The sequence below is a fragment of the Osmerus mordax genome, chromosome 19 (genome assembly GCF_038355195.1).
Source record: "Osmerus mordax isolate fOsmMor3 chromosome 19, fOsmMor3.pri, whole genome shotgun sequence".
Classification (NCBI taxonomy): domain Eukaryota; kingdom Metazoa; phylum Chordata; class Actinopteri; order Osmeriformes; family Osmeridae; genus Osmerus; species Osmerus mordax.
The window spans coordinates 13,112,597-13,126,045 of NC_090068.1; the positions used below are offsets into that span (position 1 = coordinate 13,112,597).

The window sequence follows — 13,449 nt, forward strand, 5'->3', positions numbered from 1 at the left end:
TAAAGAATATTATGCTCTCATGTGAATTATTTCTTTACAAAGATGCTTGTTTATCAAAAATATTTGAAGACAAAACTCATAATGTGAGGCTAATAACATCCCTAAACATTCTTGTTCGTGTTTGCAGTGCATTTGTTGGTTGTGTCTAACATAACATCTAACAATGTCAATGTGTTTTCTTTCTTTCAGATGCAGCTGTGAGATGTCAAACCTAACACAACCCAAGGACAACATCACAATAGGTTTCACACAAAGTGTCCTCTTTAGACCTGTGTCGGTAGCACCATTATTAATCTTTCTTTATATCAATGGGGTTGTATTATTCACTTTAAGGAGCAAGCCAGTCTTTCGAGAAACACCTCGATACTTCTTGTTGTACAATCTTATTTTTTCTGACACCTTCCAGTTAGCAGTGGGACAACTTCTGTACATACTGGCTTACGTCCACGTCTATATGATTCGCTACCTCTGTGTTATAATTGTCATGTTGGCTATGCTTACTACTGACATCTCTCCTTTCAACCTGGCAGTGATGTCACTGGAGAGGTATGTGGCTGTGTGCTTCCCACTGAGGCACTCTGCCATCGTCACCGTCAAGAACACAGGTGTGTCTATTGCTGTGGTGTGGGCCATCTCCGGCATAAACACCATCATCCGAATATTTATGTTGATCCTCCTGGAGTCTATGCCTCTAGATCAGTACATGCTGAATATCTGTTCTAAAGAAGCACTTTATAAACACAAAGTGTTCTATGATTACGATAAAGCCTTCACTGGTGTCACTTTTGTATTTGTGGGAATCGTAATCTTGTGCTCCTATTTTGGTGTGATGATAGCAGCCAGATCTGCTTCCTCAGGCAAAGCCTCGACCAGCAAGGCTAAAAAAACAGTTGTGCTGCACATGATTCAGCTGCTTCTCATTCTCTCCTCCACTCTCGTTTCCCCTATTCTATTAGCCTTTGTTGGAAAAGTAGATCAAGTCACACTTGTACTTATTCGTTATGTCCTCTTTTTGTGCCTTGTGAACTTGCCCAGGTGTCTGAGTGGTCTGATTTATGGCCTGAGAGACCAAACCATCAGACCCTTTCTTCTGTACAACCTCAGTTTTAGTCTCAGTCACCCAGTTATGGTATCTGGTAAATCACCTGTTTTTGTCCCTCAGCAGCATTCAAAGCACTTTACATTTTCAGCACACACACATGCACACACACACACGCACACAGACAGAGCTGCCATGCAATGCGCTGGCCTGCCCATCAGGGGTAACTTGGGCTTCAGCGTTTTGCTCAAGGACACTTTGACACACACAGGAGGAGGCGAGGATCGAAACACCAACCTTGTGATTACTGGACGATCCTCTCTACCCCCTGAGCCACTGCTGCCCCGATGCCCACTGTCATTTATGACCACTGTAACTTCTAATGAACACTAATTACAATACTTTGTACTAAAATATTATGTATTATGTCTTCTTGTGAATGGATACATTATTGTCTGGATACATTAATACATGATAGCTGTATGTTGTTTGGTTTTAATTGTACTAGGGGACTGAGTATGTAAGTGTTATTGAGAATAGAAGACATCAGGTTGCATGTACTGCTCAATGCTTCATGAAATTGGCTACAAATCGTCTTTATGTAATAGGCTATTGGTCTGGAGATGTGAGGTACAGATTGTAAATGCCCTGTTTGTATGTCACTATGGATAAAAGCGTCACAAAAAAAACAAAAAGAGTGTTAGATAAATTAAATGCCCAGGTGTCTGAGTGGTCTGATATATGGCCTGAGAGACCAAACCATCAGACCCTTTCTTCTGTACAACCTCAGTTTAAAGATACAATATTTGCCAGGAATCCTTTTAGACACAGACTATATAAAGAAAATGGGAACAGAAGTTTCCAAAGGTTAAAACTTTAAACTTTAACGTTAAAAAACATTAGAATTTATGCAATTCCTTCATATGGGGAGTAAGTATTCGACAGACAAAATAAATGTATAAAGTAGAATAGCTGCTCCTTTTATCGTGTCTGATTGATCGGTGCCTGCATTACATTGTTTGTGTGCGTGTGTGTGTATGAGGGGCGGGGATACGCTGGCATACGCATGACGTCTGCATGACGTCTGCCTGATTTCCTGCTTCTACCTGTTGCCTACTCATCTGGTTGTACTGTTACAGTACAGTAGATCTAATGCATGGATAACCGCTGGGCAGTAGGCTACCGTTACAGCTAGCGTACTATTTTGTTGAGTACCAGTGATTAGTTGGCTAGTAGTTGACGATAAGACATGTCGGATGGATGGCATTAAAAAGCAACAACGTTAGCTCGTCAACGAGTTAGCTTGGGTTAAAAGTACGTGGAGCTACTGACAGTAGTAGAGCTAGCACTAGCTAGGCTACCGTGGTGAAGTAGATATTGGGGGATTACAACAACATCTTTCCATCTATCCAAGTATATGTATTTGAGCATATCGTATCATATCATACACAGCACTAAGATTGCGCTAACGTCACACACTAAGATGGTTCAGCTTAATTTCCACCACCGGCGGAAGCGTCTTAGCTAGTCTAGCTAGCTCTAGTGTTGGCGGTAGCTAAGCAATATCACTAGTTAGTTCGAGATGCTAACAGTTCACACTGGGTAGAGCCGTTAGCGATGTTATCGGGCTTTTATTAACAATCCAATACCATAGCCCAATGGCTAACGATGCTTGCTAGCTAACGTAACTTTGTCTGTAGGATGCTTCAAGCACCATATGGGAGCCTGGACCGGGACAAGCCGCTCATACGGCTGCCTTTCACGCACTTTGCCGTGGGTACGGTCTTGATGGCGCTCACCGGCTTGATAGCCAGTATTGGCATTTCTTTGATGTATCATTTCGAGGAGTCTACCTACACTCACTGTCAAGTAAGCCGGTTGAAGCACCAGTTCAGTTATTGTTCCTTGAATATTCATATTTTTTTCTAGTCGCATGAATATTTCCATTCTGTTCTTGACTCCCTCTTACAATATAGGGTATAATAACTGATATTACTCATCAATCTAGCCGTTGTGTCTCACCAGGTGCCGAACTACCTCCCCTCAATCAGCGCGTCCATCAGTTTGGTGCCTGAGAGGTATATCTGGCGGTTCTGCATCGGTTTGCACTCGGCGCCACGGTTCCTGGTGGCGGTAGCCTACTTTACCTTCTACCGTGGGCGTTTTGCTAAGAGACAGCTGGATCTGCTGTTTAGCGGACTGGCTCTGCTTGCTTCATGGGCAGAGAATGTAGGCCTTCTGATGTTGACCTATGTCTCCTCAACAGAAACTTACAGTGAGTAATGTTGTGTACGGGGGTCAGATGGCTGTGCGGTTAGGGAATCAGGCTAAATGTGTACTGTACGCAGGAGCTGAAAACACATACACACGTTGATCGCCAATCTATTATTGGCTGTTATCCTCGCTTGACATGCAAGGTTTCTCTAAACATCCAGAGAGCATAGTGCATGCCAGTCTCTCCCTTGCTCTTGTCAGTACTTATCAACACACTAGACTGGGATATCTTTCTATCGATCATTCTCAGTTTTCCCCACATTAAATAATAATGTCTTCATTTATTAGACACTTTAATCCAACGTACACTGTCGGGATTTTAACCTGCAACTTCCTGTTCGCAGTCACATGCTCTACGACTTGAGATGTACTCACACAGTGTTTTTGACCTAAGACGAGGATAGAGCTGCCATAACCTTTATCAATATTTCTGTTTACATGTGTAGATGTTTGCTCCCAGCATCGTTCTAATGTACAGAGATGTATACTGATGTGTGTTCACAGGTGTGCACAAGTATGGCTTCATCGTGTTCATCGCCAGCTCTTTCCTACACATGCTCATTACATGCAGGCTTTGGCAGGTGGTTAAAAAGTACTCTCTGAACCCTGAGGTAAAATAACCACTCTTCCCTTACTCTACCTGTGTGTGTGTCAGCTGTCAAATCAGGTGTTTAATTTGTAATTTATAATCATGAACAGTACGCGTAGGTATGTGTGTGTTTGGCTGTGCACAATCCCTGCCTAACCTTTTCCTATTTAAGCCTTGAGTCCTGGTTGTGTTCAGAATATTTTGTTGGTTGACCTTGTTAAACTGAAATAAATCAATCAAGAACACTCCTTTGAGTGCTGTATCGCTTCTCACCAACAGATGGCAGTGTAGAAGACGTGATCAAGACGGTACACACTTATGCAATGCACTTTGTTGATCCTGCCATTTAAACAAGTCAGCATAATTAGCATTATGTTATTGAACTTTTTGCGCCGATTGTGGTTACATTGACGCTGAGGCGTGCTAGCAGTAGAGATGTAGGGTGGTGAGGTTGAAGATAGGCCTTCTCGTCTCACATCAACACACTAATGGGGTGGGGTGTCAGATGGCTGAGCTGTTAGGGAATCGGGCTACCAATCAGAAGGTTGCTGGTTCGATTCCTGGCCGTGCAAATAACGATGTGTCCCTGGGCAAGGCACTTCCCCCTACTTGCCTCAGGGGAAATGTCCCTGTACTTCCTGTAAGTCGCTCTGGATAAGAGCGTCTGCTAAATGTAAATGTAATATTCACACATAGATCCGTCTTGCTTTTAAACAAAGGGCTTGAGTAGCTTGTAAGATTCGGCTTATATGTTGAAATGAGAGGAAGCCCTACAAAGCCTCCTGTTTAGGGTGTGTATCTGCAAAGGCATGCTCGGGGTGACCACAGATGATGAACACACTGGATTTTCTGAGCACGGCAGGGGAAGTGGCTTGCAAAAAAACGTATCATTCGGAGGTGAAGTAAAGCACTCTGTATCAGGACAGCAAATCTCTGGTTGGTCTTTCTGTATAAAAAATAAAAAAATCCTATTATAGATTTTTTTCTTCGTACAGTGGTAATGACACTTTTAAAATGCTGCTCACCTTCTTTCTCTTTAACCATTCAGGAGATGACGTCATATCGTTGGAAGCTCCGGTTGTTTGTATTCAACGTGATCTGCCTTCTTACCACCTTCTATTTCTTCAGGCGACACAACAAGTATTGCGAACCAGGAAGTGAGTGCTGTAGCCCCGCCCCCTCCTGTCTCTAACTTCGGGCGGTTGGATATCATGTCATGACATCTTGCGTAATCAACCCTGCTTCAGAGGAAATGGTTTAAAAAAAAAGCACTTGTCCCTTCACTTACTCTCTCTTTCTTTGCTTGTCTAGTTTACACTTTCTTTGCACTCTGTGAATACCTGGTGGTCCTCTCGAACATGGCGTTTCATATGACGGCTTTCTGGGACTTCGGGAACAAGGAAGTGATGGTAGCCACACCTCCTGAAGACAAGCGTTATTGAGGAGGATGAGGGAGACTTCATCATTTACAACACTCCCAATCCTGGGGACTGATCAGTGGTGGCCAACTGTGAAAGTCTGTGTTCGTTTGTATGAAAGCAAATGCCATGATTATTTTAATGCCTGTTTTATGGCAGCAACATTCATGGGTTTTCAGTTCTGAAATGGGAACCTGCGATGGATATAGAGAGACTGCAGTGAGGGTGTGTGGTTACTGCTCATCGTCACTGGTGATTACCTAACAGTCTTTGCTGGCAGTCGTTTTCCACAGTTCCCACCACACATGCACACACACACACTCTCACACGTACACCTGTAAAGGCCTAGGAAGATGACATGGACATCATGTTTTTCTCAGGAAATGAAAACCCCTTTAATGGAGTGTTCATCAGGTGTGACAGGTGCATATTTGTGATGATGTATTTTAAAGTGTGCATGGGGAGTGGTAGCAGTGACAGCAACACACTGGTCCTCACCACCTGGTCCTCACCACCTGATATCTTGAATGGGGCCCCAAACTTTAAGGATCCAGGTATCAGGTGATTTTAGTAAAAAAAAAAAGAAAAAAAAGGATACTGGACCAGAATATTCAGAAGCTGCAGTTTTTTAGTTTGTTGTGAAATTATGATTTATAACAAGAAAGAATCGTCGGTAGCCGATGAAGAACTAAGATGATTACTCAAAGAATTCATTACAGATGTTTTAGTAGTACAGGCCTGGAATCGAATCAATCATTCCATCCTGTTTGTGATACCAAATATTTGTGATGTTGTCCAACAGGAAATAACCTATAACCTTGGCACACCAGGTGCTAAAACAGAACAAAAGAATCCTAGTATCACTCCGTCTGACGTGTAGTATGAACAGCTGTCCAGTTTCATAGCAATTACTCAACCGTTATTACAGTGAAGAAACAATTACTGCTCCAGTCAGTGTAGCACTGCCTAAACATGTGTCATAGCTTTTATAAATTTAATTAAAATTTAAAAAGCATACAATGGGGTTGTTTCCGTTTCTCAAAACTGTCTTGGATGAGAAAATGAGCCGTATCTTTTCTTATTCTGTAAGGTCAAATCACGACTGACAGCTGTAGGACATCTCTGGGACCTAAGAAACCACATCATGACCTATCCCTGCCTTCCTGTTTATTTGACTGCAGTATTTTAATCACAAGATATGGGGAAGGGAGTGGTTGGGTGTTGTGTCAATGGAAGCTCAGGGTACGACCGATAACCGTTTGAATAAGTAAACAGATGATTTAGGGTCACATGCTCGCGCTTAGACAAACGAGAATTGTAAACCTGCAGCTTCTGACAGGAAGTGCAGAGACTTAATTTGACTGTCAAATCAGAGAGGTGGAGAACAGTGCTGCAGCAGAGTAGTGCAGATGGATTTCATGTGTCGTCTGAACGTGAACATTCCTACCCTATGTGTTTTTGACCTTTGTATTCTCAAAAGTCATGTTGGTAGCTGGTATGAGAGTGAAATATACGCTTCGACTGAGCCTGGGGCTATAACTGCAGCGATGGCGGGTTTGGGCAAATGTGAGGAATGTGTAGGTTTTGTGACTGTGTGAGTCTGTGTGTGTGTGGGTTCAGTCCCTCCCAGATGAGTGTGACTTACAGCAGGGATCTTTACTGTGAGAGCCTCCCTCTTCCTGCCGCGTGGTTCCTCACCCCTGCCTCCAGTTTCCTCTGACAAGACACACAGTCACATCACACAGTGGGATCATGGTAGGATTTTAATTACAGGAATTTAATTCTCAGTTTAATATCAAATGTACGATGTTTCGGAAGCACAGACTCCTACAGTCAGACACTTGATTAAGTTGTATCATTGCATGTTCATAGACAAATTAGCAAAAATATTTAAATCGTGTTAGAAAAACAAACATAAATTACAGATTCGATAAATATTCTACATAAAAAGGTGCGTTCAAGCACAGCTCACAGGAAGTGGACGGGCTATGGGGGGGGGGGGGGGGGGGGGCATGAAGGAGACGTGTAGGTTCCAGTGGGCCTGGTCAGGTCGTTACTGGAGGTCTAGGGGCCGAACGACAGCCTTGGAGGAAGACAAGAAGGCCCGCTTCCTCCCAGAGAAGCCCTGATGGAGAACGTCTTCCTGCTCTACGGAACAGCTGCCCAGTTCCAGTGATTGTGCCTTTTGAAACGTCACTATCGCAGAGCTAAGGGATGAGAGGTCATTACGGGGCGCACGGATGGGTGCAGCCTTGACCAGGAAGGACCAGGAAGTGGGAGGAAAGGGAGATGCTTGAGGCTGGTCGGCAGAGTGCGACGTTAGGATACGTTTACATTGGAGCGCAGGTGTTTACATAGGAGTCGGTGTAGACGGATGTTTTAGAGATGCTTCACCTCTGTGAACACACTCCCAGTCTCCACTTACCAATCAGCCTCAAGTAAAGCCAGAAAGTGTCACTGCTCTGGCCTATCAGAACTGACTAAAAGGTGGGAGGTTTGGGCAATTCGTCATTTGCAGAGCAATGCTACTCATTTAGCAGTTCAATTTACAATCTTTACATCTTTCCAAGATGACATCTTTCTTGGGGCTAACTCAACTTGACCTCCAATGTTGGAGATTTATTTTTGGCTGGGGCAACTCTCTCCCTGTTCCTCTTCTGGGGCAGTGAGAATTATATAAACACCCAGTCAGTAACAAGAAGAAAATTCTTTCCTGATAGATTTAGAATGAACCCTATTAACCCTTGTGTTATCTTCGGGTCATTCTGACCCATCAGTCATTGTGACCCACCGTCATATTGCGACAACTTTACCCCATACAAAAACAAAGTGAAGCATTTTCTTTTAACCGTTGGGCTGTCTCAGACCCCCCACATTGCAAAGGTTAAAAGATTTGTTTTTGTTTTTGTATTGGGTAAAATTGGATAAACACAACGATGGTTCGTTATGAACCTTTGGGTCATGCGACCCGAAGGCAGCACGATGGTTAAACTCTAACCCTGTATACCGTATATCTCCGTCCACAGTATTTCAGATCTAACAGGGTCTCTCTCGCTCTTTCCATCCCTTCTCTCACCATTTCTCTCACCCACACCCCTCCTTCCTGTCCTCTGTGAATCCGCACCCAGCCCTCTCTCCCTACAGCAGAATGCATGATTTCTTGTGGGCTGTGGGTTGGGGGTTGAGAAAAGCCCTAACTGCCTCTGCAAACACATCTTTTATCCCGTCCTGATTGAGGGCGGAGCATTCCAGGTAGCGAGCGGCGTGGATTTGCCGAGAGAGAGCCACGCCCTGCTGATGCGTGACAGGTGATTGGTTCTGCTCCTTCAACTTCCTTATGGTGTCTGCTTCATTCCGCAAGTCGCTCTTGGTGCCCACCAGGAGAATGGGAACCCCGGGACAGTGGTGGGAAACCTGGCACACACACACACACAACCCCTCCTTTAACACAACCCCTCCTTTAACACAACAACTCCTTTAACACAACCCCTCCTTTAACACAACAACTCCTTTAACACAACAACTCCTTTAACACAACAACTCCTTTAACACAACCCCTCCTTTAACACAACCCCTCCTTTAACACAACAACTCCTTTAACACAACAACTCCTTTAACACAACCCCTCCTTTAACACAACCCCTCCTTTAACACAACCCCTCCTTTAACACAACCCCTCCTTTAACACAACAACTCCTTTAACACAACAACTCCTTTAACACAACAACTCCTTTAAAGCCAGTTCACACTGCGCCAGCAACCACAAAACATTCTACTGGTGGATATTGGGGTTGAATGTTTTGTATATATAACTGTTACTTTCACACTGCCCACACAAATGCCAACAGGTGTATCACACCAAACCAACACAACCCAACAACTCCTGGCTGTTTATCTGTGTTTATTGGTGTTTGTTTGGGCAGTGTGAAACCCACACACACTAGTAGGGAGTCAGGTCTGACCTCTGGGTGCCACTTGTGTTTGACGTTCTCGTAGGAGGCGGGGCTGGAGATGGAGAAGCAGATGATGAAGACGTTGGTCTGTGGGTAGGAGAGGGTGCGGAGCCGGTCGTACTCCTCTTGCCCTGCCGTGTCCCACAGGTTCAAGCTGATGGAGCGTCCGTCCACGGTCACCTGCAGCCCACCAGGATCACACAGCACCATCACAAACCGGTTTGTTGCCAGGTAAGTTTTCACATACAAGGATATTGCTTTGGGGATGTTGGTGCAGACAATAAACATAGTAGTAAAATATATATATCAAGATAAAAACAAGTACTGTGGTGGGAAAAAAGCTGTATCTAAAATATAAAACCCTGTTAGCTACGGTACTCTAAATGAGCTCCTTCGGTGGCTGGGTCTAGAGGAACACACTGACCTGGCTGCTGTAGTTGTCAAACACGGTGGGGATGTACTCCTTGGGAAACGCTCCAGTGGTGTAAGAGATGAGCAGGCAGGTCTTCCCCACCGCCCCGTCTCCCACCACCACACACTTGATGCTCTGCATGCTGAGCCCTGATCACGCCCCTCTGCCCCCTCAGCAACCTGAAACACACACACACCAGCACACACACACACACCAGCATACACACACACCAGCATACACACAAACATCAACACACACACACACCAGCATACACACAAACATCAACACACACACCAGCATACACACAAACATCAACATACACACACACCAGCATACACACACACACACCAGCATACACACACACCAGCATACACACAAACATCAACACACACACACCAGCATACACACACACCAGCATACACACAAACATCAACACACACCAGCATACACACAAACATCAACACACACCAGCATACAGACACACACACACACCAGCATACAGACAAACATCAACACACACACACACACCAGCATACAGACATACACACACACCAACATACACACAAACATCAACACACACCAGCATACAGACATACACACACACCAATATACACACACACCAGCATACAGACATACACACACACCAACATCCACACACACACACATACAAGTTAAGGTCTAGTTAAGCTTCTGTCCCCCCCCACTTGTGTCCTGTCCTCTATAGCCATGGCTGGTTTAGCAGCTTTGAAGAACCCAGATGAGTGGAAGTGATACATTATTACAACAAAGCGGTGCTTCTCCCTGTCAATGTTTGACAACAAGCGCTAATAGAACACAGAATCCATCTGCATTCGAACCCCCCTGAACAGGACAGTATGGTACGGTCTGGGCAGCACAGACAATGATGGAGAGTTTATGTATTTGTGTTTATGTAAATGAAGAGTACACAAGGAAACAGGAGCCAAATCTTAGATGTTATCCAGGGTTTACACAGTACAGCCAACTGACTAACTTACTCACTGGAAAACAAACACACATTACCCAGAAGTAGCATCCTCATCTAGTGTAAAATAGAATTATTTACATTTGTTGACATAATTTCCATAACCTTTCTCTCTCTCTCTCTCTCTCTCTCTCTCTCTCTCTCTCTCTCTCTCTCTCTCTCTCTCTCTCTCTCTCTCTCTCTCTCTCTCTCTCTCTCTCTCTCTCTCTCTCTCTCTCTCTCTCTCTCTCTCTCTCTCTCTCTCTCTCTCTCTCTCTCTCTCTCTCTCTCTCTCTCTCTCCCTCCCTCCCCTCCCTGTCCTTCTTTCTAACTTTTCTCTCTCTCTCCCTCTCTCCTCTCTCCCTCCCTCCCTCCCTCTCTCTCTCTCCAGATGTTTGGATAGTGAGAGTGACTCGGCCCAGTCTCCAGGGAGACAGTTAGACCCTACTCCACCCTCTTCTCAGGGGTGTGTCCCAGTTAGCTCACCGTGGCTGGAGCCAGGGCCTGATCAGGGGCTAGCTTACAGGCTAGCTAAGCTGACAGGCTAGCTAAGTGCTAACAGAGATGATGAGAAGTAGCGACTGTTTTAATACGTCTGATATTTGAAGAAATCATGACAGGTTAGAATATCACACTTTCGTTTTCTCAATTTGCAAGGCTCTGAAGCAAACTCCCTCCCTTCCTCAAAGCAGAAGTGAGACCGGACACCCACCGCTCCCCTCTCTCCCTCTCTCTCACTCTCCCCTCTCTCTCCCTCTCTCTCTCTGTCTCTCCCTTTCTTCTCTGTCTCTCTCTCTCCCTATCTCTCTGTCTCTCTCTCCCTCTCTCTCCCTCTCTCTCTGTCTGTCTCTGTCCTCTCTCTCTGTCTCTCTGTCCTCTCTCTCTCCCTCTCCCTCTCTCTCCCTATCTCTCTCTCCCTCTCTCTCTCTCTCTGTCTCTCTCAGTCCTCTCTCTCTCCCTCACTTTCTCTGTCTCCCTCTCTCTCTGTCTCTCTCTGTCCTCTCTCTCTCCCTCTCTCTCGTAGCAGCAGTGAACAATACAATTAAGGATACACAACAGGGTGAAAGAGAGAGGGAGAGAGGGGGGTAGAGAGAGAAAGAGAGAGGGAGGAATTAGAGGATGTAAATGGTTCAGAGTAGAGTGTGTTCCAAATGAATAAAACAGAGAGTGACCATTGGTCCATCGTCGGTCAGCGTGTTGCGTAACCCTACAGCCCAAAGACAAGCGGTCAAGACACAGTGGCTTCACCGCTCCTGTCAGAGTGAATCTGTCCTCTGCCAGCACTGGTGCGAGGGAGGTCAGGCCTCAGAAGGGAAGCTGAAACAGGAAGGAAGGATCCGGATGGATGGACTCCTTCTGCAGCTAGCTGAGAGACTGTTGGTCTCTGTGATCCACTGTAGTCTGAGCAGGGAGATATCAGCTAGTCGTTCTAGTTCATCTTAGTCAACCATCAGGCTGCTAGAAACAAACCAACCAATAACGGAAGACATCAAACCTGTGATGTCATTGCCTGGTGTGTAACACAGCTGGATTTACACACAGTTACAAGCAACCGGATGAAGAGCAACCTAACGTATCTGTGTCGAGGGTGTCGAGGGGCTGATGAGTGAAGCTGTCAGACTTCCAGTTTTCCAAACACTAGAGGGGGACAGTCCCTGCTTCCAGTCCAGCATTCCTCCCCCACCAGGGGCTTGTAGTGTCCGAGCAGCCCTGACCCTGGGCCATAGGTACAACACCCACTTCCTCTTATTCTGTCTGGCAGCGTGGGTCCCCCTTTTTAAAAATATATATCTGAAGTCGGTAGACCAGTTTTATTTACGTGAATAGATGCTTAAGTGATTGTGTCGTCTGTGTCCTCATCACTGATGGTAACGGGAGTCTGCCAGTCACAGACCACTGTGTATTAAACAGACTCTGACACAAAACCTGGACGCCTAAAATCACAAACACCCACACACACAAACATGACACACATTCAGACACGTTCAAACACACTCACACACAGACTAGGAGCTAAACTAGGCCCCCCTCACCTTCCTTTAGAAACGTGAAGGAAACATGTCTGCATTCTTAGGGAGTGGTCGATAAGCTACATCAATCAAGTTGCTCTCATCGCGGATAATTATTGATTTATGTAGGCCTACTGTACACAGAAGGCAAAGTTGTCCTTTACTAACATAATAATGGCAAACGGCTCTGAACACAAAAGTTAAGAAAAAGAAATAAGGAAATGGATGGGTTTAGGAAGGACGGAAAAGTTTACCAACCTTAACTGAAGTAGCTATTAATGAAACGGTCGTAAACACATTTTATCATTAGCCGACAATTTCTGATGCGATTGACTTACCGTGCATAGTCTTCCACTAAGTTCAAAATAGTCGGGCGCCTGGAGCGGATCTCCCGTTGTCTTCTATCTGCCGGGCAGAGCTGCGCTATGAAGGAAGTCTGTTCACTTCGTGGAGGAAGTGTATAAAACGACTCTGGTGTAGTTTGAGGAAGTTTACATGTAGATGAATTCGTCCTACTGTAAATGCGTCTCCCCCGCCCCATAACGTTAGTTCAGATGTCATTTTGAGGAAACGGTGGTTAAGGGCAATAAATTAGCTTTTAAAACCTGAAACATTTACCTAATGAAGGCTTGATGAAGGTTGTCCAACTTGACGATGGTTTACCGTAATTTAAATTGCCTAGGGGAAATTAGTTCTCTATAAAGTGTGCAATCCTGTCCTTTGTGTCTAGAACAAAACAAACAAGCACTGACATGTAAAAAGGAGATTAGGGG

General features: G+C 45.0%; 3 protein-coding genes across 4 annotated transcripts in view; 2 read left to right on the top strand and 1 right to left on the bottom strand.

Moving 5' to 3' along the window:
* The window catches only part of rhogb (ras homolog family member Gb), a 58,804-nt gene extending 45,561 nt beyond the window's left edge, over positions 1–13,243 (bottom strand). Inside the window, exons 1-4 of one of the 2 annotated variants that reach the window (XR_010878969.1) lie at positions 13,015–13,243; positions 9,698–9,864; positions 9,283–9,453; positions 8,063–8,734 (exon numbers count right to left, since the gene is read on the bottom strand). Coding sequence is in view for 1 of the 2 variants with exons in the window: in XM_067257202.1 (XP_067113303.1) it covers positions 8,459–8,734; positions 9,283–9,453; positions 9,698–9,826 (576 nt within the window). In the remaining variant the exon portion in view is untranslated. Of the gene's footprint in view, positions 1–7,070; positions 8,735–9,282; positions 9,454–9,697; positions 9,865–13,014 lie in introns of those variants that run through there. The other variant, XM_067257202.1, reaches the window with a different exon arrangement.
* LOC136962889 (odorant receptor 131-2-like) lies at positions 203–1,668 on the top strand. The gene is made up of 2 exons (XM_067256787.1): positions 203–1,129; positions 1,648–1,668. Exons 1-2 carry the CDS (start codon positions 203–205, stop codon positions 1,666–1,668), a joined length of 948 nt encoding a protein of 315 aa, XP_067112888.1.
* Positions 2,138–6,862, top strand: pgap2 (post-GPI attachment to proteins 2). The gene is made up of 6 exons (XM_067257414.1): positions 2,138–2,353; positions 2,740–2,908; positions 3,065–3,314; positions 3,818–3,924; positions 4,951–5,059; positions 5,214–6,862. The coding sequence occupies exons 2-6, from the start codon at positions 2,741–2,743 to the stop codon at positions 5,342–5,344; spliced, it is 765 nt and encodes a 254-aa protein (XP_067113515.1). The 5' UTR covers positions 2,138–2,353; position 2,740; the 3' UTR covers positions 5,345–6,862.
* Positions 13,244–13,449: the final 206 nt, after the last annotated feature.

Bases quoted from the DNA above. Each gene is read 5' to 3' on its own strand.
- LOC136962889 (XM_067256787.1), top strand. From the start codon at position 203: ATGTCAAACCTAACACAACCCAAGGACAACATCACAATAGGTTTCACA. The intron at 1,130-1,647 runs GTATCTGGTAAA...TTTATGTAATAG, and splicing joins GTCTCAGTCACCCAGTTATG to GCTATTGGTCTGGAGATGTG.
- pgap2 (XM_067257414.1), top strand. From the start codon at position 2,741: ATGCTTCAAGCACCATATGGGAGCCTGGACCGGGACAAGCCGCTCATA. The intron at 2,909-3,064 runs GTAAGCCGGTTG...GTGTCTCACCAG, and splicing joins CTACCTACACTCACTGTCAA to GTGCCGAACTACCTCCCCTC. The intron at 3,925-4,950 runs GTAAAATAACCA...TTAACCATTCAG, and splicing joins AGTACTCTCTGAACCCTGAG to GAGATGACGTCATATCGTTG.